Raw genomic sequence first — 23,242 nt, 5'->3', positions numbered from 1 at the left:
AATATACGGGGGGAAAAGAACTACGGGTGTTTTTTAAAAATTTTTTTTATTTCTGACTCCAAAGCTTTCCTTATATTTGCTGTTTATAAACAGAAAGCCAGTGTCACCTGTCATAAATAAAAGGCAAGACACGCTAGAAATTGGGGCTGGGAAATTGGCTCAGCAGTTAAAGGCATTTGCTTGCAAAGCCTGATGGCGTGGGCTCAATTCCCTAGCCACCCACATAAGCCAGATGTGAAAAGAGGCACAAATGTCTGGTGTCCCTTTGTAGCAGCAAGAGGCCTTGGTGCATGCATACACATGGGCAAATAAATCATTAAACAAGAAATACAAATAAAAGCATGGCCTTCCATTTCAACAGGCTGCACTTTGAACCAAGGCTTAGTCTCTCATTAAAAGGGGAGAACGGGGCTGGAGAGATGGCTTAGTGGTTAAGATGTGAAGCCAAAGGACCCAGGTTTGATTCCCCAGGACCCATGTAACCCAGATGCATAAGGTGGCACATGCATCTGGAGTTTGTTTTCCGTGACTAGAGGCCCTGGTGCCCAATCTCTTTCAAACAAATAAAGTTCAAAAAAGGAGGGAGCAGGGGAGAACTTATACCGAGGCATTCAATTCAAATTGAAGCTGCACCCTTTTCCTGTGGTGTTCAGGATTCAAGGAACTGGAGGTGAAGAACATTTGAGGTCCTGTGTTTAACACTCTGGTGGGCAGCACCTGAAGTCACCCAGCACATGACCCGGAGTTGGCTTCCCATGTGGAGGGACAGTGGCCAAGATGGCCTTTGGAGCCTTCAGTGCTCGGGTCTAATTTCACGCATCTTCCTCGATTCTCTTAGGTCTATGGAACGGGTGGGGATCAGGAGATCCACCAGAGTGGATCTTAAACAAGCCTCCCACATTTCCCCTGTGCCCTCTTCTCTGCATGAGAGCACAGGTGAGATGTCTAGCAGGATTTGATGGGCACTGGCTGGGGCTGTTGGTTTGGGCCTATAAATTTGAGTACTTGAGAGGCTGAGGCAAAAGGTTTACTACAAATTTAAGGCAAGCCTGTACATAGTGAGTTTTCCAGGACAGCCTTGCTAAAATGAGACCCTGTCTCAAAAAACAAAAAATAAAAATAAATAAATAAAAATGGGGCTGGAGAGATGTCTTAGAGGTTAAATAGTTTCCAGAGAAGCCTAAGGACCCAGGTTCAATTCCCGAGGACCCACATAAGCCAGATGCACAGGGTGGCACCTGCATCTGGAGCTTGTTGGCAGTGGATAGAGGCCCTGGTGCACCCATTCTCTCTCTATCTGCCTCTTTCACTCTCAAATAAATATATTTAAAAATAAAGATGGGAGTGCTGGAGAGATGGCTTAGTGACTGAGGCCTTTGCCTGAGAAGCCTAATGATCCAGGTTCAATTCAGGACCCACGTGAGCCAGATGCACAGGGTGGTGCTTGTGCCTGGAGTTTGTTTGCAGTGGCTGGAGGCCCTGGAACACTCATTCATATCCTCTCTCCAACACACACACACACACACACACACACACACACACACACACACTCTGCCTTTCTCTGTTCTCTATCAACAAAATATTTAAGAATAAATAAATAAATAAAGATAGGAAGCAAGCAGGGAGCAGTAGTTCCCATCTGACTTTCTGAGGCAAGGGATGCTTCGTGCTCCAAGGCAAGCCGCCCCACTTCTGGATCAGAGTCTGCACTGCTGGAGGAAGGTCTGAGGAGAAGGGGCATTGGCAAAGTGCCTCACATGTACTAAGAATGGACAGTGATGCCACGAGCCACAAACCAAGGAAGAAGATCCACATGGAGCCAAAGAGGAGTTGCACTGAAGTCGCTGCCTCTCCCCTCCCTCCCCAGCCCAGCATGAACACGCTTTCAGGACGGAGGCGGGCTGAGAGCAGGTGGCACCACTCTTCCCGTAGCTGGGCCTGACTGCACGTGGCTCCCTCACACTGATAGCAGGATGTCCTGCATGCCTCTGCTAATCTCCACAGACCCTTAATATGGCCCAGCTTGGACTATCTGGGAAGATGGCTGAGAGGGAACTACAGGAGGGAGAGAACAACAAGAAATAGGAACTCTGCCTGTCTCAGGGAGGTGAAGTTCAAACTCACAATAAGGAACAAAGTATTTGTAGGCCTGGGACAAGAACAGCAGCACAGGCCACTGAGTCATGTGTCTTGATGTGTGACTGCAAGCCCACTAACAGTATGTAACTCCTTCCTCCTTGACACACAAACCTTGGGAGCAAGCTGGCAGGCCAGGCTGGTTTTGCAATTCTGTCCTGTCAGTTTTTGCTCAGTCACACATCTAGGAAGACCTCCCAGGTACACAATTGAACGTCCCAACCTGTTGCCCCTCACCCAGCCCTCCCCTGTGCCTTCCTGGGACAGCCCTCCACAGCTTGCCCTTGGGGATGTGGGTCTAGGACAAGGCCTGCCCAGACCCTCACCAATAGGTTCAAACCGCTGAGGCAAGGGATTCGGGTGGCCCAGGCTTCTGGAGCATGCTCAGGAGGGGAAAGGGCCGGGGGCCCCTAGGCTGTCATGTCCTGTGACTCCTTTTCCAGGGGTCCTGACAAAAAGCAACTGAAAGAGGGCTGGAGAGGTGGCTCAGCAGTTAAGGCATTTGCCTGCAAAGCCTAACAACCTAGGTACAATTCCCCTGTGCCCACGTAAAGGCAGATGCACAAAGTGGTGCATGTATCTGGAGTTCCTTTGCAGTGGCTAGACGCCCTGGCAGGTCTGTTCTCTCTCTTCCCCTCTGGTGTGTTGCAAAGAAATTTTTCAAAAAATTTTAAATGGCCTAAGATTCTGGGGCTCAGAGATGTCAGTGACTTACTCAGAGTTCCCCAATTCTAAGCTTGCCCGAAAGCTCCCCTATGTCAGTCACCGAGGCGACGGGCCTTTACCCCACAGAGCAGACAAAGCGTGAGGGCCTTTAACAGCGCAAAGCAAGGAGAGAGACGTTTCTGCAGAGTCCAGCCACTGAGGTCCAGCTGGTGTGCCACCAACAGACCTGGCATGCTGGGGTACCTGCCCGCTTCTGCTCCCTCCAGGGGAGTTTCATAAGCAGAAGGCAACCCCCAGATAGCTCTTTCCAGAAAGACCCTAACTTTCAAGAAGCGAGAGCAGACTTCTGCATTTTTAACTCCTGGGACATTATTAGACAATGCAGTCGAGCCACTTTCTGGTGCAGAGCGTTGCTATGTGGTAATGGCTCATTTCCCTGTGTGAGTCTCAGCAAAGACTCAGCAATGCTAGAAACCTTGAGAGCTTCGCGTCAGCTGCTCATGAGTGTCTGAGAACAGGTAGGAGGTGTGACCCTCTCCTAGCAGGAGGTAACCCTGCCCCCTGCCCTGCTGCTTCCCAGCTCCAGCAGTGCCTGCCAGGGGGTGAGATCGCAGCTCTTTCCAACTCCACATGTCAGACTTGCCCCTCCACCCTCTCCCTTCTTCACCCCATCTCTCCCTGGCCCTCAGGTACCAGCTGAGGAGAGCAGGTGGGGGAGAGATGGAGTAGCTGAGGAAAGCCGTGGGGCGTGGAGGATGGGACGCACCAGGCACTTGAAATGCAGGGCCTGCCTTGAGTCTGCACTGGGTCTGCGGAAGGGAAGGCTGAGTGCCAGTGTGTCCTCGGTGCATTGGCTTGGCTCCTTCAAGGTCTTCCCAGCAGAGCCCTCAGCCGGAACGGGAGCAGATGAAGCCCTCCCTAGGCCAGGGGCGAGCTCCTGACAATCCCTCATCCATCTTTGGATGCGCAGTGGCTCTTGGAGATGGGCTGCTCAACCAGCTGCACCTGGGAACCTGTCAGAAATGCAAATTGTCAGGCCCCACCTGCCCAGTGGGGTGGAGAGCTAAGGATGGGTTGAGCCCTTCTGGGGATTCTGGTGATCAGGAGCTGGTCATGGACCCGAAGCCTGCGGGTGACGCGCCTCTGACTCTGCCATTTCAGGCTGTGTGCCTGAGACCCCACCTTGGCTCCCTGGCAGTGGGCACAGTGACGCTCACATGTGGTGAGATGAGAAGAAGCATTTGCACGCCTGGCTCACGCTGCTTCTCAGACATCAGCCACAGCGAGATGCCACGGCTCAGTGGGCCAGGCCCTTTCCAGTGCATAGCTTTTGCCTCGTGCCCAAAGCCACACCCTGCACTGTGCAGCCTTGAGGCTGGCTCTCAGTACTGGATGGGGATGGAGCCGTGGGCAGATAATGCTTTGCCCTTCATTTTTCCTAAGGGAGTCTTCTCATCTCTAAGAGCAACAAGCAGGCTTCTCTCTCACAAAGTCACCTGCCAGGGGACCTGCTGCCCTTGCAAAGCGAGGCTCCAAGCCTGGGCCACCATGATCCCCTATCACCGAATCAGTGCTGAGGACAGTCCTGCCTACCTCACTGTGTGTTGGCAAAACTAACCAGGCTCTAGTCTGGATGAGCAGTTTAATGTGAATTAACACATTTGATCTTCACAAGAACCCTGGAGGACAGGCACATAAGGAAACTGACATATTGAGACTGGATTAGTCCAAGGTCAATGGCTATAAAAAAAGAGACAAAAAGGGAAAAGAAGGAAGGAAGAGAGGGAAGGATAGAGAGAGAGAAATTGAGATTCAAAATCAGGCAGGCTGGCTCTTGAGCCATCTAGACCGGACAGATTACTGTTACTTGGCACCCAGAGACACATAACCATTTCCCAACACAGTCACACAGGCTCTTGGACAATCTGGTAAAAGTAATGAGTCTTCTCCCCAGAGGGACAGACACACAGCTGCCTGTGACCTGAGGGATTCTACAACTCCCTCATCCCACCTAGGGACCTGAGACTAAGGCCTTACGAAGGTTCTTAGAAGCAGGAAGGGCCTGCAAAGCCCGGGGTCATTGGAATAGTCTGCCCTGGCTAAACTGCAGGGTGGGGGGTGGGACTGGGCCTGGGCAGCGAGGAGGAGGGCTACCTGGTGATACTGCTCAGGGAGGGGTCTTATGTCCATCTGCACTGGGGTATGTGAGATGCCGGGAAAGTGGGGGCTTCTCTCCCAAAGAACAACACCGAGGCTGCTCACTCCCCTCAGACACAGACACCCTGTCTGGAAGAATCTGCTGGTCGGCTCAAGCCTAGTGTCATCTGGTCTGGAAGGGCCCAAGTTTGGCCCTGCTAAGAGCCAGAGTGAGACATGGTGACCTCAGGAATAGGAGGAACAGTTATGCTTCCCTGTGTGATAGGAAGGTGGCCCCACCTGAGGCTTTTTGACATGCCAGGGGAGACACAGGAGAGACCTCCAGCATGTGAGGACCACAGGAGACACATTCTATTACATGCACTGACCCCATCCTCCCTTGGAGAATCATATGCTTTAAGTCCCTAGAAGGCCTACAGCCCTGATGACTGAGGAGGGTGGGGGTGACGGGGTCACATACCAGACAGTGAAGACAGCTGGTAGACCTCTCAACCACTAGACAAGTGAATCCAGAATCTTCCATCCTCCTCTCTACCCTACACATAAGCATGGATCCAGGGATCCTCAGATCTGCAGTAAGGTTAAATGGATGGAAAGTAAGTGTGTCTCCAACCTTCTGCAGCAGCAGGTGGAGAAGAAAGATGGGTCTTAAGAGCTTCTTACTGCCTTAACCCTTCTGAGCCTCAGTTTATTCCCCTATGAAATGAGGATCATGGACACCCCTGACTGGGTTATGCTTGTGGGTACAGCCTGACCACAGATGATCCTCAAAGACTAGATCACCCCTCTACTGTGATGGGGACCACAACTGCCTGTTGCTCAGAGGCCAACTGTAGGGCCTTAGGTAGCATGGGTGGTCCATGCTAATGTCTTTGTGGATCAGTCAGTATTGAGATTACACTCCCAGTGTTCTCACTGTGATATTGATAAACTGAGATTTTTTCATATCTTTTAAGTTTTGCTCTGTGTTTTGCATGAAAATTCTCTCGTATCAGGAGGAACCAAGCCACACCTTCAATACACTGCTAAGAAATCTCCTCAGCTAAACATCCAAATCACTTTCAAGATGCACCTTCCATAAACCCCTAGAACTCAAGCACAACCCAGCCAAGCTCTCTACCAGTTTATAGCAAGGATTGTCTTTTCTCACTGTCCAGTAGCATGCTTTCACCTCTGTCTGAGGTGTCATCGGCAGGGCCCCTGCTATCCATCTCTCCACCAATATTCAAGGTACCAAGGAACTCTCTAAGATTCAGGCTTTCTGTCAAGCTTTAATTTCTGAGCCTTCGCCAGAATTGCCTTTGAAGGTGTCTTCTCAGCAATGTAGGACTTTCCTACTTGGCTCAGAAACACTCCCAGTGCCTCCTGCTGCCGTTCTAAGGGTGCTTGTCACATTAGCACCCCACTCCTGGTACCAAATTCTGTCTTGGTCTGTTCAGGTTGCTATTTTTATATATTTTTTAAATTTTGTCATTTTTCAAGGGAGGGTCTCACTCTAGCTCAGCCTGACCTGGAATTCACTATGTAGTCTCAGGGTGGCCTGGAACTCTTGACAATCCTCCTACCTCTGCCTCGCGAGTGCTGGGATTAAAGGCATGCACCACCACACTCGGCTTAGTTCATTGCATTTTTTAAAAATAACAGCCTGACAGTGACCTTGGGATGACTCAGTAGGTATCATGGTACTGGAAAGAAGTGACTGGAGTGCTCAGTACTGCAATAGCTCTATCACACCTACCAAGGCTCAGGGTCTATTGTGGAAGAGGTGGTGGAAAAAATGTAAGAGTCCAAGGAAGGGAAGGACTCCTTACAATGTGCTCCCCACAGACACAAAATGGCCTGGACATCCATGACCTCATAATGCCTGACACTGCCTACACAAGACCATCATAAGAGGAGGAAAAGATCATGACATCAAAATAAGAGAGAGACTGATTGAGATGGGGAGGGGATATGATGGAGAATGGAGTTTCAAAGGGGAAAGTGGGGGGAGGGAGGGCTTTACCATGGGATATTTTTTATAATCATGGATGTTAATTTAAAAAAATGGAAAAGAAAAAAAAAAAAGCAGCCTGACCGGTTGTGGTGGCACATGCCTTTCATCCCAGCACTCGGGAGGCAGAGGTAGGAGGATCGTCAAGAGATCCAGGCCTCCCTGAGACTGCATAGTGAATTCCAGGTCAGCCTGAGCTAGAGTGGGACCTTCCCTCGAAAAACCAAAAAAATAAATAAAATAGAACTAAATGCCATGAACTGAGTAACTTGTGAACAATAGAAAGATAAACCTTTCAATTCCAAAGGCCAGAGCATCCAAGATCAAGGCCACAGATTTACTACCTGGTGTGTGATCCTGTTTTCAGATGACCACCTTCTTGCTTTGTCCTCACAAAGTGGAAGGGGAGTTCTCTTTTTATAAGATCATTGACCCAATTCATGAGGGTTCCACCCTCATTCTCTGACCACCTTTTAGAATCCCAAGTTCCTAACACTTATCACACAGGAAGTTAGGGTTTCCATGTGAGAGGAGGGGGTGGGGAGTGCAAGGAGTCAGTCTACTGCACTCAGTACAATGTCAGTATTTTCTATATTACTGCAACAACCATGTAAGAGAACATATTACTGTCACAGCAACTGTCCAGGTAAGCAAGAGGTGGATAGCACATAGCCAGCGTGCACCCAGGGTATCAAGCTCTATGGCTCGGGCTCTTATAACCTTGGGCGTGGCCTGTTTGTAATGGACATCAGTGCTCATGACAGAGGCGGGATAAGCATTACCGTACCTGTTTCTACAGCCGAGGCTGAGGCAACCGAGCGGAGGGACTTGTTTGAAGATCAAGGTGGATGGCAAGGTTTGCTTCATGATCCTGGCTGGCGGCTTTCCACCTGGTGCACCTGCTTTCACACTAGGCATGTCTGGGAGGCATTCCCAGAATTGGAGGTGGTGGCTCACACAGCTGCTCAGCTTGGGACTTGGGGGAGGGTATTGAACATGGGGTTTAGGGTACAACCACCCACAGGAAAGTTGGGACTGATAAGGGAGTAGCAAAAAGTGGAAGAAAACCACATTTGCTGAGGTCTAGTATGTATATCACCTTTGACCTCTCTCCCTTGGGGTCAAGCTCAGGGCAGCCTATGTCATGTCACCATCTGGGGCCGAGGCTGACTTCACATCTGCCACGTGGCTGAGGCCAGGGTCAACAGGGTATGTGCATCTGTTGCAGGGTACCTGTGGTAAGTGCTGTGAGCCCTGTGAGCTCTGGCCTGTGGGGACTGGGGAGTGGGCATGCCAGGGCCAGTGTCACACAAAGTCATGGGTCTTCCTGTTGTCCCTGTTTTACAAACAAGTGCTTGAGACTCAGTAAGGTTGACTCCTACAGTCCATTGCCTGGTGAGGCTGAGCGAGACTTCCTGACTCCATGCTGTGCCCTGTGTCCCACAGTCCATGTGTGCTGAGCTGAGGAGAGATCCTCCCCCTCCTTGCTCTCCACGTGGGCTCTTTACCCCTCCCCCCAGCTCCCCACATGACAGGAGCTCTTTGAACCTTTTTTTTTTTTTTTATTCTCCATGGTTTTCCCAGGCCCTCCACATGGGCTCTCAAGCCACATGGGTGTCTTTTCTTGGTTCTGCACTTCAATAAATATAATCATTTAATAATTAAAAAAACCCTAAGCTGGGTGTGGTACTGCTCACCTTTAATCCCAGCACTCAAAAGGCAGAGGTAGGAGGATCGCCCTGAGTTTAAGGCCATCCTAACACTATGTAGTGAATTCCAGGTCAGCTTATTTTGAAAAAACAAAACAAAACAAAAATTCAGGCATGGTGGTACACATCTGTAATCCCAGAGCTGGGAAGTAAAGATAGAATGCTTAGGGCTTGCTGGATAGTCAAATTGATGAGCTCCAGGTTTGGTAAAAAACACTCTCAAAAACTATGGTATACAGCAACTGAGGAGACACCTGATATTGACCTTGAGTCTCCACATACACACAGACACACGCATGCACACCCACATGCACATGAAAATAAAAGGGGACAGGTATAAGGAACTGAACAGAAGTTGATCGGTAGACACACCAATCATGCCAGCATTTGAGAGGCTGGGGCAAAAGGATCATGAATATGAGGCTGGCCTGGGCTTTATAGTGAGACCCTGGCTCAAAATCCAAAACCGAGCTATAAAACAAGAGCTAGAGAGAAGGCTCAGTGGTTAAAGGGGCTTGCAAAACCTGATGGGCTGAGTTCAATTCCCCAGTACTCACATAAAGCCAGATGCACAAAACAGTACATGTGTCTGGAGTTTGCAGTGTCAGGAGACCCTGATATGCCCGCTGTCTTTCTCTCTCAAATAAATAAATAAATTTCTTAAGTTATATATAAACTATAAAACGAAACCCAACGAACAAAAATAAACAAGGACAAATTTCAGGCTGAACCAGAGCAAAACAGGCAGAGGGCAAGGACTTCTGGGTTTGGAAGACCTTGGTTCCATTCCCGTCCAAGCTCCTTAGGAGCTGAGTGACCTTGGGAATGTCACTCCCCCTCGCTAAGCCGTACCAGACGCGGGAAGAGCGCAAAGAAAGATCCCAGATGAGGTAGTACCGGGCCTGGAATCTGGCCTGGGTCAGGAAACCTGACTTACTGATCTTCCCAGTCCGGTTGATGGGTATCATGACTCCAGAGGTCCTGGGCTTGAGAACTGACCATTGCAGGGGGCACCAAAAACCCAGGAACCCCTTGCAGAGGCAGGAGGGCTGAGAATTCGCTCCCCTCTTGCTGTAGCTAGAAGGAGTGGGGCTGGTCCTGGCCCCGTCTCAACGAGAGTAGACACGAGCGACTTGTTGGTAAAGAAGGGGACACCCCTTCGTTGTAACCGCGGCTTTGCTTGCTGTGTGTAACAGGCTCGCGTGTGTCCATGCTGGCCCTGAGCCCGCCATGTAGCCAATGATGACCTTTTTTTCTTCTGCAAGTGTGTGTGTGGCATGTGTGTATGAATGTTCGTGCGTGGTGTGTGTGTGTGTTGGGGTCTTGGTGACGGACAGTATGCAGTGGCCTCTGGCTTTCTCTGGTGAATAAAGGGAGGAAGTGTCCAGGTACACAGTCTGGGGACATAATCCTACCAATGCCTCTCCTGCCTAGACCTGTACTTTTCTTCTTCCTGTTCCTCCTATCCCCTGGGAGAGAGGGCCTCTTTGTCATGTGCCCGCTCCTCCGGTGGGTGTAAAAGAGATCACCCTCCAGCCAGGCAGCCAGTGTCCCCAGCTAAGCCACCTCCTCCTCCACGTGGAGGCGGGCACGGATCGGTCTGTCCATCTGGTGCTGCCAAATTACAGTCACCGCAGTTCCTTCATGTCTCCATGCTCACTTCAAGTCCTCTCTCCCACGTGGGTGCTCCCCACCTTCCCTGAAAGGCACCCCCCTTCAGCAGAGCATGCATGACTGCCTGTGATTGCTGTTACACCTGAGGCACACATGGTGCCCATTGTACCCACACCTGAGGCTGAGGTGAATCACCATCTGGACCCCAGCTCCAAACCATCCATGATTACCGTAGTGTGGGAGGGAGGTTCTTTGTTGTTGTTTTCTCTTCTTTTGGCAGGTTTGAGTTTAGAAAAGCTCTCAAGGGCGTCTGCTTTCGCTCTCCAGCCGGGGAGTATGAAGCAGGCTGAGACGGTGGGGAACGTAAGCTGCCGCCACGGGGTGGATTACAACTTCCTTCCGGGTTAATCAGTGCCTAGAGGACCCCTGGCTCACACTCTATAAGAGGGGGTTCACGTGTGGCTCCCCTGGGGCTGGCTGTATCTTGGGGACCAGCTCTGTCCGTCTGCAGGAATCTCAAGAAAGGACATCTTGTCTGACGGAGCTGCCATCTCTCAGATGCCCAAGCAAGCCCTCTTCCAGAAAGACGGCCTTGTAGGGACCTTTGAGACCCCTGACAAAACAGAAATGACTGTTGTCTGGCATCACAAATGTCAGGGATCTTAGTGTTCCAGATGGTGTTGACAGAGCCTGGGGTCCATCTTCTGAAGTCATGTCCACCCACAACTGCCCAGCATGAAGCAAAAAAAAACCCTGACTTCTGCTGAGTGAAGTGTCAGCATTCCACTGGCGTGTGTGGAAACAGACCTATGTCTGAACAATAGACCTGTGGCAAAGACAGTGCCAGGAAGCCTGGCTGGGTCACATCCTGGGCAAAACAGCTCCTGGCCCCCTCCAGCCCATCTGATACCTGCCTCCAGTCCCCTGGGGCGTTGATGGGAATGGAGGAGGGAGGGAGTGTCTACCTTAAGAGCCCACCATAGGCCACGGCTGGATGTCCTCACGCCATGCCAAGGACTTGCTTGGAAGGAGCTCACTGTTACTAGTTCTTGGGTACTGCGATAATCCTGTCAAGGTGCCTAGATTTAGAATCACCATGGGTGCGTCTGTGAGGGTGTTTCCACAGAGTTTTAACTGAGAAGGGAGGACTCACCCCACACCTTCCCATGCTCTGGGGTCCAGAAGGGATAGAAAGGAGAAAGTGAGCCGAGAGCAGTACTCCTCCCTCTCTGCTTCCCGACTGGACAACACGGGGCCAGCAGTCTCTCATACTGCCGCTGTGCCCTTCCTGCCATAATGGACTGGACCCTTTCTTCTCCAAATTGCCCCTTTTCGGGTGGTTTGTCACGGTAATGAGAAATAATATGGGTAGTGTGGTAGTTTGAATACATATACGTCTCCCCACAGACCTGGGTGTTTTGTTAGAGCCTGTAAGTCCTGGGGCCCAGCCCTAAGGTGTGTCTGGGGGTGGGTCTGATTTCCAGCCGAAAGGAGCGCGGAGCGGGCTGAGCTCTGGGGGGGCCTGCTGCTTGCCGCTGGTTTTGCGCTTGCTGCCTTTGGTGGTTGCTGGCGGGTGATGGTTTCCCTCTGCGTGGACGTCGGGAAGCAGCTTCTTCAGCCATTTCAGGGGACTTACCTTGGATCTGCAAGCTTGAAATAAACCCCTTTCTTCCCCAAACTTGGCCTGCTTTGGACGTTCATCCCAGCAGTGGGGAAGCTGACACAAGGGGTGGGATGCTCCACCCATGGGGGTTCTCACACCTGTCCTTACATCTCCCCCCAGTTACTCAACCTTAGCATGCTGTCATTCACCAAGGCCCCAACAGGGGGCGACACCAACAAGGCCCAGGTTGAGAACCGAAGTATTTATTGTGCCCTCAAACCTAAGGGCACCAACGGGTTGTAAACATGAATGTTGAAAGGCCGCCCCACCCTGATCAGATGTGGGCCCCCAGGCCACATGATCTCTGTCTGGACACCTGTGATGCTTGGTCTTTGGTCCAGCGAGGCCTTGGCTGCCCAGGCCTCCAGCAGGAAGAGTCAGGAAACCTGACTTACTGGCCTTCCCAGTCTGGTTGATGGGTATCCTGACCCCAGAGGTCCTGGGCTTGAGAACTGACCATTGCAGTGGGCACCAAAAATCCAGGCATCCCTTTCAAAGGTGGGAGGGCTGAGAATTCGCTCCCCTCTTGCTGTAGCTAGAAGGAGTGGGGCTGGTCCTGGCCCCGCCTCAACCAGAGTAGACACGAGCAACACCCCTTCGTTGTAACCGCGGCTTTGTTTGATTGCTTTACGTAACAGGCTCTTGTGTGTCCATGCTGGCCCTGATGTAGCCAATGATGACTTTTTTTTTTCTTCTGCAAGTGTGTGTGTGTGGCATGTGTGTATGAATGTGCGTGTGTGTGTGTGTGTGTGTTATTTTGTTTTGAGACAGAACTCACTCTGTAGCTCAGACTGGCCCCAAACTCACAGCAGTTATATTGCCTTAGCCCTTCAAGTTCTGGGATCACGGGTGTGAGCCGCCACACCCAGCTGTGTCTGGCCCGTGTCCCCTTGTGCAGGGGTCCGCAGAGCTCTGGGACAGAGGAGGCCCAGGTGGGCTTTGCTGTCTGGGACAAGTCCAATGCGAGCCCCTGGGGCCCCCGGCCTACCCCGCGCACCCCCCACTCGCCCCCTTTGCTGCCTCTTCTAGATGAGGTGCTCCAGGAGGGCCGCGCCGGCCGAGCCCAGCATCAAGCCCGTGTACATGTAGAAGGACATCACCATGCCGGTGGCCTCGGCCAGCTCCCGGGGCACAATCTTGGGCCCATAGATGAGTGCCAGCGTGCCGAGGTACCCGCTGCTGAAGCCCAGCAGGCAGGTGAAGAGTACGGGGTAGACGTCGGACTGGAAGAGCACCGTGGAGAGGCGAGAGCGGGGCTGGTAGTTACAGAGCAGGAAGAGGGGCACGAGGCCGGCGCGCAGCAGCACCAGCCCGGGGAGCGCCCTGCTGTTGGGGCCCGGCACCTGAACCCAGGCCGTGACCTGCCGGCCGCAGAGGTCTGCAAAGTTGAACAGGAGGAAGACGGTGAGGGGCACGAAGAGCTTGGTGGTCCACGGGGAGCCGGAGCCCTTGTGCAAGGACTCAATGTTGGTGGAGATGGCGGGGAAAATGAGGGCAGTGATGAGGAAGAGGAAGAGGATGCAGAAGCCCAGGTTGGTGGTCTTCCTCAGGATGGGCCTGAGGGGCGGAGTCCTGGATCCAGAGGCTCCCCAGGGCACGGCGGGGGCGTGTTGGGGTGGGTGATCTTCAGCAGAGAACGCGCGGGCTGGGCCAACCGGCCTCATGTAGCACCTACACGCGAACAGGACAGCCGCGCGGTCACAGGGCCGCCACGGAGCTGGGGGGCTCACGAGTGCCAGGGACGAGGAGCTCGGGGACACAGGGACAACGCAACACGCTGAGCTCCAGCAGTCAAAGTCCGAGCCCAGGGGACCCACCTGCTTGGGATCCCCAGACATGATGTGTGCGGGGCAGGTAGCCAAGAGGAGGCCAGGTTGGACTGTGACCCTGGATCAGGAGCTGGGATGCAGGAAACCAGTCTGGGTCACTACCTGGTGAAGAGCAGGCCTGGTCACCTGTCTTTGTTTTGTTTTGGGAGGAGGAAGTACAGATAAAAGAAAAGTAGCCCTTAGAAATATAAAATGCGGGCTGGAGAGATGGCTTAGCAGTTTAAGGCGTTAGCCTGCGAAGCCTAAGGACCCATGTTCGATTTTCCAGATCCCATGTAAGCTAGATACACAAGGTGGCACATGAGTCTGGAGTTCGTTTGCAGCAGCCAGAGGTCCTGGCGTACCCATTCTCTTTCTATCGGCCTCTTTCTCTGTCCTCAAATAAATAAATAAAAATATCTTTTTATAAAAAGAAAGAAATTTCCAGGTGTGGTGGTGCATGCCTTTAATCCCAGCACTTGGGAGGAGGATCGCCTTGAGTTCGAGGCCACCCTGAGACCACATAGTGAATTCCAGGTCAGCCTGAGCTACAGTGAAACCCTACCTCAAAAAAAAAAAAAAAAAAAAAAAGAAAGAAAGAAAGAAAAAGAAAAAGAAAAAGAAAAAGAAATATAAAATGTCAGCTGGGCAGGAAGCTTCACTATGGCGATCCTAGCACTTGGAAGGCCAGGATTGTGGGTGTGAATACCAAGCTACCTCAAGTGCTGAGACCCTGTTTTAAAACAAAACAAAAAGGCCAAAAAACAAACAAAAAAAAAGAAAAAGGAAGGAAGGAGGGGAAAGAGGTAGGAGGAAAATGAAGAGGAGAATGGAAATTCAAGGAAGGAAAAAGTGGAACTGGGTATGATGGTGCAGACCCATAGTTTCAGCACTCAGGAGGCTGAGGCAGGAGAATTACAAGTTTGTGGCCAATATAAGCTACACAGCATGGTGCCATCTCAAAGAAATAAATAGACACACAAGCTGGGCATAATGGCCCAAGCCTGTTATCCCAGGTCTGGGAGATGGAGGTGGAGGATCAGGAGTTCAAGGTCATTCTCAGCTACGTAGCAAACTCAAGGCCAGCTCAGGCTCTCTGACATCCGGTCTCAAACAAGGGGAGGGTAGATAAAGTCTTCCCGTGGAAGGTGGAGGTTTCTCTGAGCCGGGAGGTTCTGAAGCCCCTACCGGGACCAGGGCCCTCCTACGAGTAGCCCAGCGTGGCCAAGGCAGTCATGGGAGTCGTTCTCCCCTGTGATGCTGAGCCAGGGCTTCTGCCTCCCACACTGCCACTTCCTCTCTACCCACGGCCAGCAGAAGCCATGGCTAAGTTCCTCCTAAGTTCTTCCAAGCCTGCTGTCTCGTGCTCATCAGGGATTCCCCTGAAGTGAGGTCCAAAGCCGGGTCCTCCTGGCCTCACGTCTAAGCCGTGAGCATGCAGAATGCAGGAGTGTCAGGGCCCCACAGGGTCTGTGCCGGGCTGCAAGGACTTCAGCCTGCCCAGGGCACAGAGTATAAGGGGACTGACCATCTTGCCTTTTCCTGAAGCTATTTTGGCCTCAGGACTAAAAGTCTCGGATGCAGAAGGCAGTGGCGCACGCCTTTAACCCCAGCATTTGGGTAGGAGGATCGCTGTGAGATTGAGGCCACCCCGAGACTCTGTAGTGAATTCCAGGTCAGCCTGGGCTAGAGTGAGACCCTATCTCGAAAAAGGAAGAGAGGAGCCCAATCTAGAGACCAGGAGTCCTGGAACCAGTGAGGGGCTACAAGTGGAGGTCTAGAGTCCCGTTCCAACCTGGTCCTGCTACCTCCTGACTATGGGACTCGGGCAAGTAACCCAATAGCTCTAATTGTTAATAGATAAAAGTGACCCCAAGAGGTACAAGGGTGTATCAGCATTGAATAAAATAGGAACTTATTTGGGGCTGGGGAGATGGCTCGGTGGGTAAAAGTGCTCTGCATGCACGGCAAGCTGAGTTCAGATCCTCAGAGCCCATGTGAAGCTGGATGTGCTGGTAGAGTCGTAATCCTGGCCAGCCTACAGCAAGACGGGAGGACGAGATAGGAGCATCCCCAGATGCTCACAAGCTAGCTAGACTGCTGGATTCAGCAACGAACGGGCCTCTGCCTCACAGGAGAAGATGAGGACCAACACGTGCGATCCTCTAACCTCCACACAAACACCACGGCACATGTGGGCTCAAACATCACACACACACGAGACAGAGAGAGAGAGAGAGAGAGGAAAAGAGATAGAATGGGCGTGCCAGAGCCTTCAGCTGCTGCAAACAAACTCTAGCCATGTGCACATGTGCGGCATTGTGCGCTTACAGCGCTGTGCATCTAGCTTACGTGGGACCTGCAGATTCGAACATGAGTTCTCAGGCTTTGCAGGCAAGTGCTTTAGCCACTGAGCCACCTCTGCAGCCCCACAGATTTTTTTTTTTTTTTTTAAGATATGCTTAGCTGAGCTGAGCGCACTGCTGAAGCAAGGTTCAACAATTAGGAACCTTTTTTTTTTTTTTTAATTTTGTTCAGGCCCCATTTGCACCACCTGCCTTCCCAGCACCCACACTGAAGACTCTACCTGTTCAGGGGCATGGTGAAAACCAGCTTCTGCCATCCACAGCTAATTTACTGAGCAGCTGCAGAAGCCAGCTACAAAACTTGCACACGCTCTGGCCCTTGTGCCTCACAATTCAGGGGACAGGCAACCAACTGGGACAGGGACATACCATCTAGTCAGATGACTAGGAATGCAAGTAGACCCCGACAGCAGCCGCTGTCTGCAAAGGAGGGCGGAGGGTGGCCCGGGCCTTACCTGGCATACTCCAGCCGGGGCAGCAGCAGGTAGAGCACCCCACACAGCCCAAGGAAGACAGCTGCTGTGAGGAAGAAAGCCAGGGCACTGTCCCGCACGTCACTGGACGCTGCCAGGTCCACCAGGGAAGCCACCGCACTTACTGTCCCACCCATGGCTCCTCCTGCAGGGGGACACCGCGGAGACGCCGGGGTGAGAAGAGAGAGGAACGTGGCCGCCGAAGCAAGACGCTCCCCACGCAGCAAACACCACGCACTCGCCGCATCCCACGCCAGGGAGGCAGCGGGTCCTGCGGCTTTGAGTGGTGGGGCTGTTCAGTGCCCCTGTCCCTTCTTTCTGTCCTCCAGGGAGGTCCCGCCTCTCTGCTCTCGGTTTCTCCTCCAGCCCTTGGCCTCCACCTCTCTGTCCTGCCCTGCCGGAAGATCTGAGGCTTTGCATTCATGGAGGAGAAACCTCAGTAAAGCTCCACAAATCCTTTTGTTGGCCCTTGGCACAAAGCAGCCGTAGCCCCACTGTGGAATGGGGCTCAGCAAACCTCCTAGCACAGGTTAGCCCACCGCTGCCAGGGCTAGCCTATCTTCAGAAGCCGTCCCCAACTGCACACTCCCATTGTTACGTAACCGTGAGTTCTCAGGACTTCCCTGTGCTCCAAGACACCACGGTTTTTCCCTCTCGGGTTCTGCCTGAATCTTTCTTAGCCTCTATCATATCTGCTGTATGACACTTCACGCGTGTGAACAAATTACGTGTATACTTTCACACTCCTACAGACACAGCACGCAACCGCCCTACCACCTGGCATTCTCTTCTTGCCAAGGGCTATGGCACGTCACCCCATGTGATCATGCTGTCACCTGCGACTCTTAGTGCTGCCCAACGCCTTTCCCGTATTAGGAGGACGGCCTGGGAGACAGTGTGGGCCTGCGAGCCAAACGATGCACAAGCGAACCTTGACTGCGCCTCCAGCTAGCTGTGACCCGACAGCCTCTGGCCAGAGGGGAGAAATAAAATCTTCTCTGCAGGGCATGGCTGGCTGGAGGCGGAACGAGATGGGTTTTGGAAAGAGCGGGACATAGAAAAGACCGTCAGTTAAGTATCCTTCCTGTCCTTGTCACCGTCGCGCTGACGTGGGGCTGTTTCTAGAAGGCATGGGTGGATCCTTCTCTTCTGTGGACCCTCACAGTCTGAAGCTGGGCTGGCAGTCCTGCTTCTCCTTCGTCTGTCTATTTGCCTGGAAAATGGGTTTATACTGGACCTCTCTATCCCATGAGACCACGGTAAGGTGAGAAAGGGACAAGGAATGGAAGGAACGCCCAGGCCAAGCCCACGGCCCTCAGTGACTTCCCAGGTGACCGGAGCAGTTTGCTGGGCTGCCTGCTCTCCGTGGCAAGAAGGCTGGCCTCAAACACCGAAGGGCAGAATAGGTCCAAGTGGGCATGGAACTGCCCAATCTCTGCCGGCGGCTCTTACTAGCCAAGTGTGACAGGGATAGAGGAGGCCCCTGTCCACCACAGGACACCAGTGCTGCCTCTATTGTGCTCCACTCAATGTCTGCAGAAACTGTCCTTGGTCCTGACGGACGAGTCTTCCAACCTTCCCAAAATAGGTCTCATTAGCCTGGGTGGGGCCACAGAGGCGGGACTTGAGGGAAGCCAAGTCAGCAGAATGACCAATGTCACAATGCCAGACAGAACCTCCAACCCCTGGTCAGGACTTCCAGCCACGTGACTTTTGACAAGCCTCTTGACCTCTCTGTACCTCCATCTTGCTCATCTATGAAAGGGAGTGCTGTGCATACCCACCCTTTAGGGCGGCTATTAAGATGAAAGGATTATTACATGTCAAACAGAGTCTGACACAGAGAAGAGCCAAACACCAAATAAATCTTCCGATTCCCAATTAGCTACTTCCATCCCGCCCACATCAAAGCAGCGGTGGCAGGGTAAACCCTCTGCCGTGGGGGTGACAACTTCGGAGGAGCTGTAATCCCCACCTGGGCACTCGGGAAGAAGTGGTGGGTTGGCCTGGCGAGCCACTCTGCGGCCGCCCGAGGAGCAGATCTTAACAGCCCTGCCGACTGATCCCCTCGCTCTTCCAGCTTGCTCAGAATCGACAATATTATCATCAGCCACAAATGGGGCCTCCGGGAGCTCATCCTTCATGACTCCCACTATCTCATCAGTTATGCAAATACATGCAAATGAGGGCTTTAAAAAAACACCCGCACAAAAGCAAATGAATTGTTCTTCAGATGCCAACATGAGCAGAATTCACAGATGGGCTCCTCTGGACAAAAAAAGAAGTTAGGAAGGAAGGAAGGAAGGAAGGAAGGAAGGAAGGAAGAAAGGAAGGAAGGAAGGAAGGAAGGAAGAAGAGAGGGAAAAAGCAAGTGGAATTGGGGCTCTTTGGAGATCAGAGCAAAGGACCCAGGGCACGGGGCACTGAAGTGTTGAGTTCTGTACTTCCCCATTCGTGTTGGGTTTTTTTTTTTTTATATTTATTTATTTATTTGCAAGTAGAGAGAATGGGTGCACTAGGGCTTCTAGCCACTGCAAATGAATTCCAGACACGTGCGCCACCTTGTGCATCTTGTGCGTCTGGCTTTACGTGCGTAATGGGCAAGTGAACTCAGGTCAAGAAGTTTTGCAGACAAGTGTCTTAACCACTGAACCATCTCTCCAGCCCTCTGGTTTTTTGTTTTTTTTTTTTTTTAGATAGGGTCTCACTAGGGTGCCCAGGCTGGCCAGGAACTTGCAATCCTCCTGCTTCAGCCTTCAAAGTGATGGGCCGACAGATGCATAGTACCACACATGGCTTCCTCACCTGTCCCAAAAATGGGTTTTTTGAAAAATTCCCTGGACACTGTCTTCCCTAGAGATCTTCTAGTGGCCAAAGAGACCGGAAGGGCCACTTGCCAACATAAAAGGTGTAGTGACCACTGGCTCCTAGAGGGGCAGCTGGCAAGGCCGCAGGTAGACTGAAAACACCTCAGGAGGATGGAGCGAGGTGAGGCGTGGGGGAAGAGCCTCTGTCTGGGGCTAGCGGTGACAGTGACGAGAAGGACTGTCGGGTGATGGACGTTTCCCATGGTCCAGATTCACCTTTCTTAAAGCATTGCGTAAAGTTTATTTTTTATTTTATTTAGGCCCGAGGGTTTCCCAGGATATAACTGGAGCCTAATCCTCTATCAAGAATGGCAAACAGACCACAACTCACATCTAGACCAATCCATCAGGAATAATTGCCTCAAGAGCTGGCTTGAGAGGGATTTGCGGGCTCGGGAGGAAAGATAGGGATCTATTAGTGATGCCTGGTGCTGGTATAGAGTGAGGAGGGGATACGTGGCCAGGTACTTGTCACTCCTGCCACATACTACCTGGCATATTAACGAATGGGCCCAGCACAGGGAGGGGGCTTTGTGCAGTTCTTCTTGGGTAGAGGGATGTTTAAAGACCTCGCTATTACGTACCACCAATGCCTAGGAACACAGGGCACTGCAGCCTTCAAAGCTTGCTTTAGGAGACAGCAGCCATCTTCCATCCATGCTAAGTGCCCCAGCTCCGTTTACCATGTGGGGTCATTTAGGTGAGCAGCAAAACAGGCAAGGTTGCAGTAACAGGCTTAGCTGCAGCACCCAAATTTCAGCTCGGGGGGGCCCCCAAGTCAGGCCTGAGCAATCCTGTGGGATGCCAGGGTCCAGAGGACCCCCAGATCTTCTTCACTGAGGCTGACTGCTCTGAGGGGGGCAACGTCCTATTCACATCTTGGTCGCCAGCACAGAGCAGCTCCTCCACAAAACTGGCAAGGAAGGAAAGACAGGAAGGAGGCAGGGAGAAGGAAGGAGAGGGTAGGGAAAGGAAACGCTAAGGAGGAGACATATGGAGGAAAGGAAGGAAAAGGCTGGTTTCAGAACTGGCTTTCTGAAGGCACACTGTTCCCGGGGCTGTGACTCTAACCTCTGTCCAGTCTTCTTCCATCACGACCCCTGCCCTCTCCCACGGGCACACTTGAGTCTGTGTCACCTTGGGCCAGGGTGTGCTGACCGCTGTGCTGGACATGCCCCGGGTGTCTTCTGGGGCCGTATCTCAAAATGACACTCTGCCTGACTCTTTTGGGATCCTCACGCTGCAACCAGGGCGCTGTGCCCCAGGCCGTCACAGTGAGTCCCAGTGGACAGCCATGGGGGCTGTGGGCCGTGCCCTCTCCTTCGTGAGTGTGCCTCTGTGTGGAGGTCAGAGGACGACCTCAGGTGTCGCTTCTTGGGAACACCATCCACGTTCTCGTGAGACAATGTCCCTCACTGGCTTGGAGCTCATCAATTAGTCCAGACTGGCTGGCCATCAAGTCCCAGGGACTCCCCCTGTTTCTGCCTCCCCGGCGCCGGGATGACAAGTGTGTGTCACTTCTATGTCGCCCTCTGAGGATCAAACGCAAGCCATCACCACGCTCCCAAGACAAGCCCTGTACCGACTGAAGCATCTCCCAGTCCTGGCTGTGAGCTTGAGTACAGATTCCCTCGGTCCCAGTCAAGCCACTTCTGTTGACACTGCGTGGAGCCATCTCCTGCCCAAAGTCACAGACTGGTGAGCAAAATTAATGACTCTGAGCCGCCACATTTCAGATGGCTTGTCTGTCAACACTAGGAAAGTAATGTGCACCTAGGACATATTTCCCTTTCTGGAAAGACCCCCATGAGCTCAGCTCTGGGCTCCCTCCGGGCCAGGAGAAGGGGAGGGAGGGCCGACCAAGGGCTCTGGCTCTCACCTGATATCAGGGCCTGCGCGTTCCGGATGGGGAAGGAACCTGTCAGGCCATAGACACTGCTGTTGAAGATGGTGGACGAGCCGCTGACGAGCGCCATGCAGATGACGGTGACGGTAAAGAAACCTCGGGTCCAGGAGGAAGTGTCCACCTTCACCAGAGCGATCATCACCACGAAGATGGCCAGTGTGACGGTCAGCGAGGACAGGACGCGGACATGGACCCTGACCCTGGGACAAGGGTCAGAAGCAGTGAGGGGCCAGGAGACTCCCTTTGAGCCTCTGAGCGGGTTGAGCTGGTAGGCCGTTGGAGGAAGGGGGCGAGCGCAAGAAAGGGACTGTCCACTCTGCCACCAGGAGGCCTGACCTCAATGCCTGCCTGCCCGCTAGCTGTGATGCCTCAGGAGCCCTGGCTTCAACTTCTGCACAGGAAAAATCGATCTATGTCACCCTGGGGGAAGGGAGGAGGCTTTGGGGAGCTGTGTGCAGAACAGACACGGAGCTAGCTCAGGACGGCTGCCAGCGGACACTGCAGCCCATCAGGCAAGGCCTTGCTCCTCCTGCCATAGTGCTGGCCTCATCCAGTGTTTAACCTGCAAGATCACCCCTCCTTTCCTTCCCTGAACCTGGCAGTGGGGTGGAGGGAGGGGAAGGAAAATGTCATTGTTGCTGTCATCACCTCCTGGTCCTCAGCTTGTGCCGGGCGCTCTTCTAAATGCTTTCTTTTTTAACATCTAATTGATTTATTTGCAAGGGCATGTGTGCGTGCCTATGCACAGGGGCACATCCGGGTCTCTCCCACTGCAAGTGCACGTCAGGCAGTGCGTCGCTTTTGGTGTTGGGCTTCAGGTGGGGAGCTGGGCAGTTAACTGGACGCAGCAGGCTTTGCAAACAAGAACCCTGACGAGCCCCGTCTTTGGTCCCCACAGGGAGCGTGGGGTGTGGGCAGGGTCCTGTCTTCCAGCACCCCTCCTCTGAGAGAACGGTCCACCACGGTCACCTTGTCCTGTGGAGGTGGTGGGCTGTGCCCCTCCCACCAGCCTCAAACAGCAGGCATGTGACCCTGCTGGATGATCAGGACGTCTGTGCTCCCAGACACCAGGACTGAGTTAGGGGTCAGCATGTGGCACCCAGGCAGCTCCCCCCCCCCCCAGAATGCCTGTGGAGAGCAGATCTGACTGGGTCACTTTCACGTCACTGAGCCATCTCCCCAGGCCCTTTCTAAATGCTTTCTACTCTCTCCTAGCCCCTCTCTCTCTCACTGCCCCCCCCCCCCGGCTCTGTCAGAGAGGTGCTCCTCCCTATCTCCAGTGCCGGCGAGAACGCTGAGCTCACAGAGGTTAAGCAGTCAGCCACGCAGCTGTGAGTGGAGGCCTGGCTCTCAGAAGAATGCTGCACGGCCTCCCCAGAGATAAAGGAGTCTCGGTGACCCAGAATCGGGGGTCCCTCCCGCGATGGTCTTAGTTGTGATGGCAGCTGCCTGAGGCCACACCCAGGTCGCCCAGAACCAGGGATCCACATGCCCCGTAATGCCACCCTGCACCCAGGCCACACTCTCCGCCCAGGCCCAGGGAGGAGGACAGCGGAGGGGGCTGCTGGAGATGGCTTGAGTTTCTACCCTAGCAGAAAGAACTCTGTCTCCAGGCTGTTTAGACCATCAGATTACACTAAGCTTTAAACCCCATCGGATGTTTGGTTCTGATTCCTGCTACCCAGTGGGGAAGTAGGAGAAAAGCCAGATTAGATCCACGGACTTTTCTGAATTAAAAAAAAGGAAAAAAAAGACAAACTTGAAAGGTAGCAACAACAGATCCGTGTGTATTAATAGGTGTGAAGCGATTTGCATGGGAAGGAAGAAAAAAATAAAAGGTGTTTTCACAGAGCGTTCCGGGCTCCAGGCTGACGCCACTCTGTG

The 23,242-nt window shown here is 52.8% G+C and overlaps 1 protein-coding gene across 1 annotated transcript in view; it reads right to left on the bottom strand.

Annotated features, from left to right (window-relative positions):
• Positions 1-12,125: 12,125 nt before the first annotated feature.
• Positions 12,126-23,242, bottom strand: part of Slc29a3 (solute carrier family 29 member 3) — a 38,395-nt gene continuing 27,278 nt past the window's right edge. The window contains exons 4-6 of the mRNA XM_045137794.1: positions 21,332-21,558; positions 16,568-16,730; positions 12,126-13,609 (exon numbers count right to left, since the gene is read on the bottom strand). Of these exons, the coding sequence (XP_044993729.1) occupies positions 12,964-13,609; positions 16,568-16,730; positions 21,332-21,558 (1,036 nt within the window). The 3' untranslated portion in view covers positions 12,126-12,963. The remainder of the gene's footprint in view (positions 13,610-16,567; positions 16,731-21,331; positions 21,559-23,242) is intronic.

This window comes from Jaculus jaculus, chromosome 18 (assembly GCF_020740685.1).
Source record: "Jaculus jaculus isolate mJacJac1 chromosome 18, mJacJac1.mat.Y.cur, whole genome shotgun sequence".
In the NCBI taxonomy this organism is placed as follows: domain Eukaryota; kingdom Metazoa; phylum Chordata; class Mammalia; order Rodentia; family Dipodidae; genus Jaculus; species Jaculus jaculus.
The sequence above is the reverse complement of the archived record's forward strand: the minus strand, read 5'-3'. Positions and strand labels throughout refer to the sequence as shown.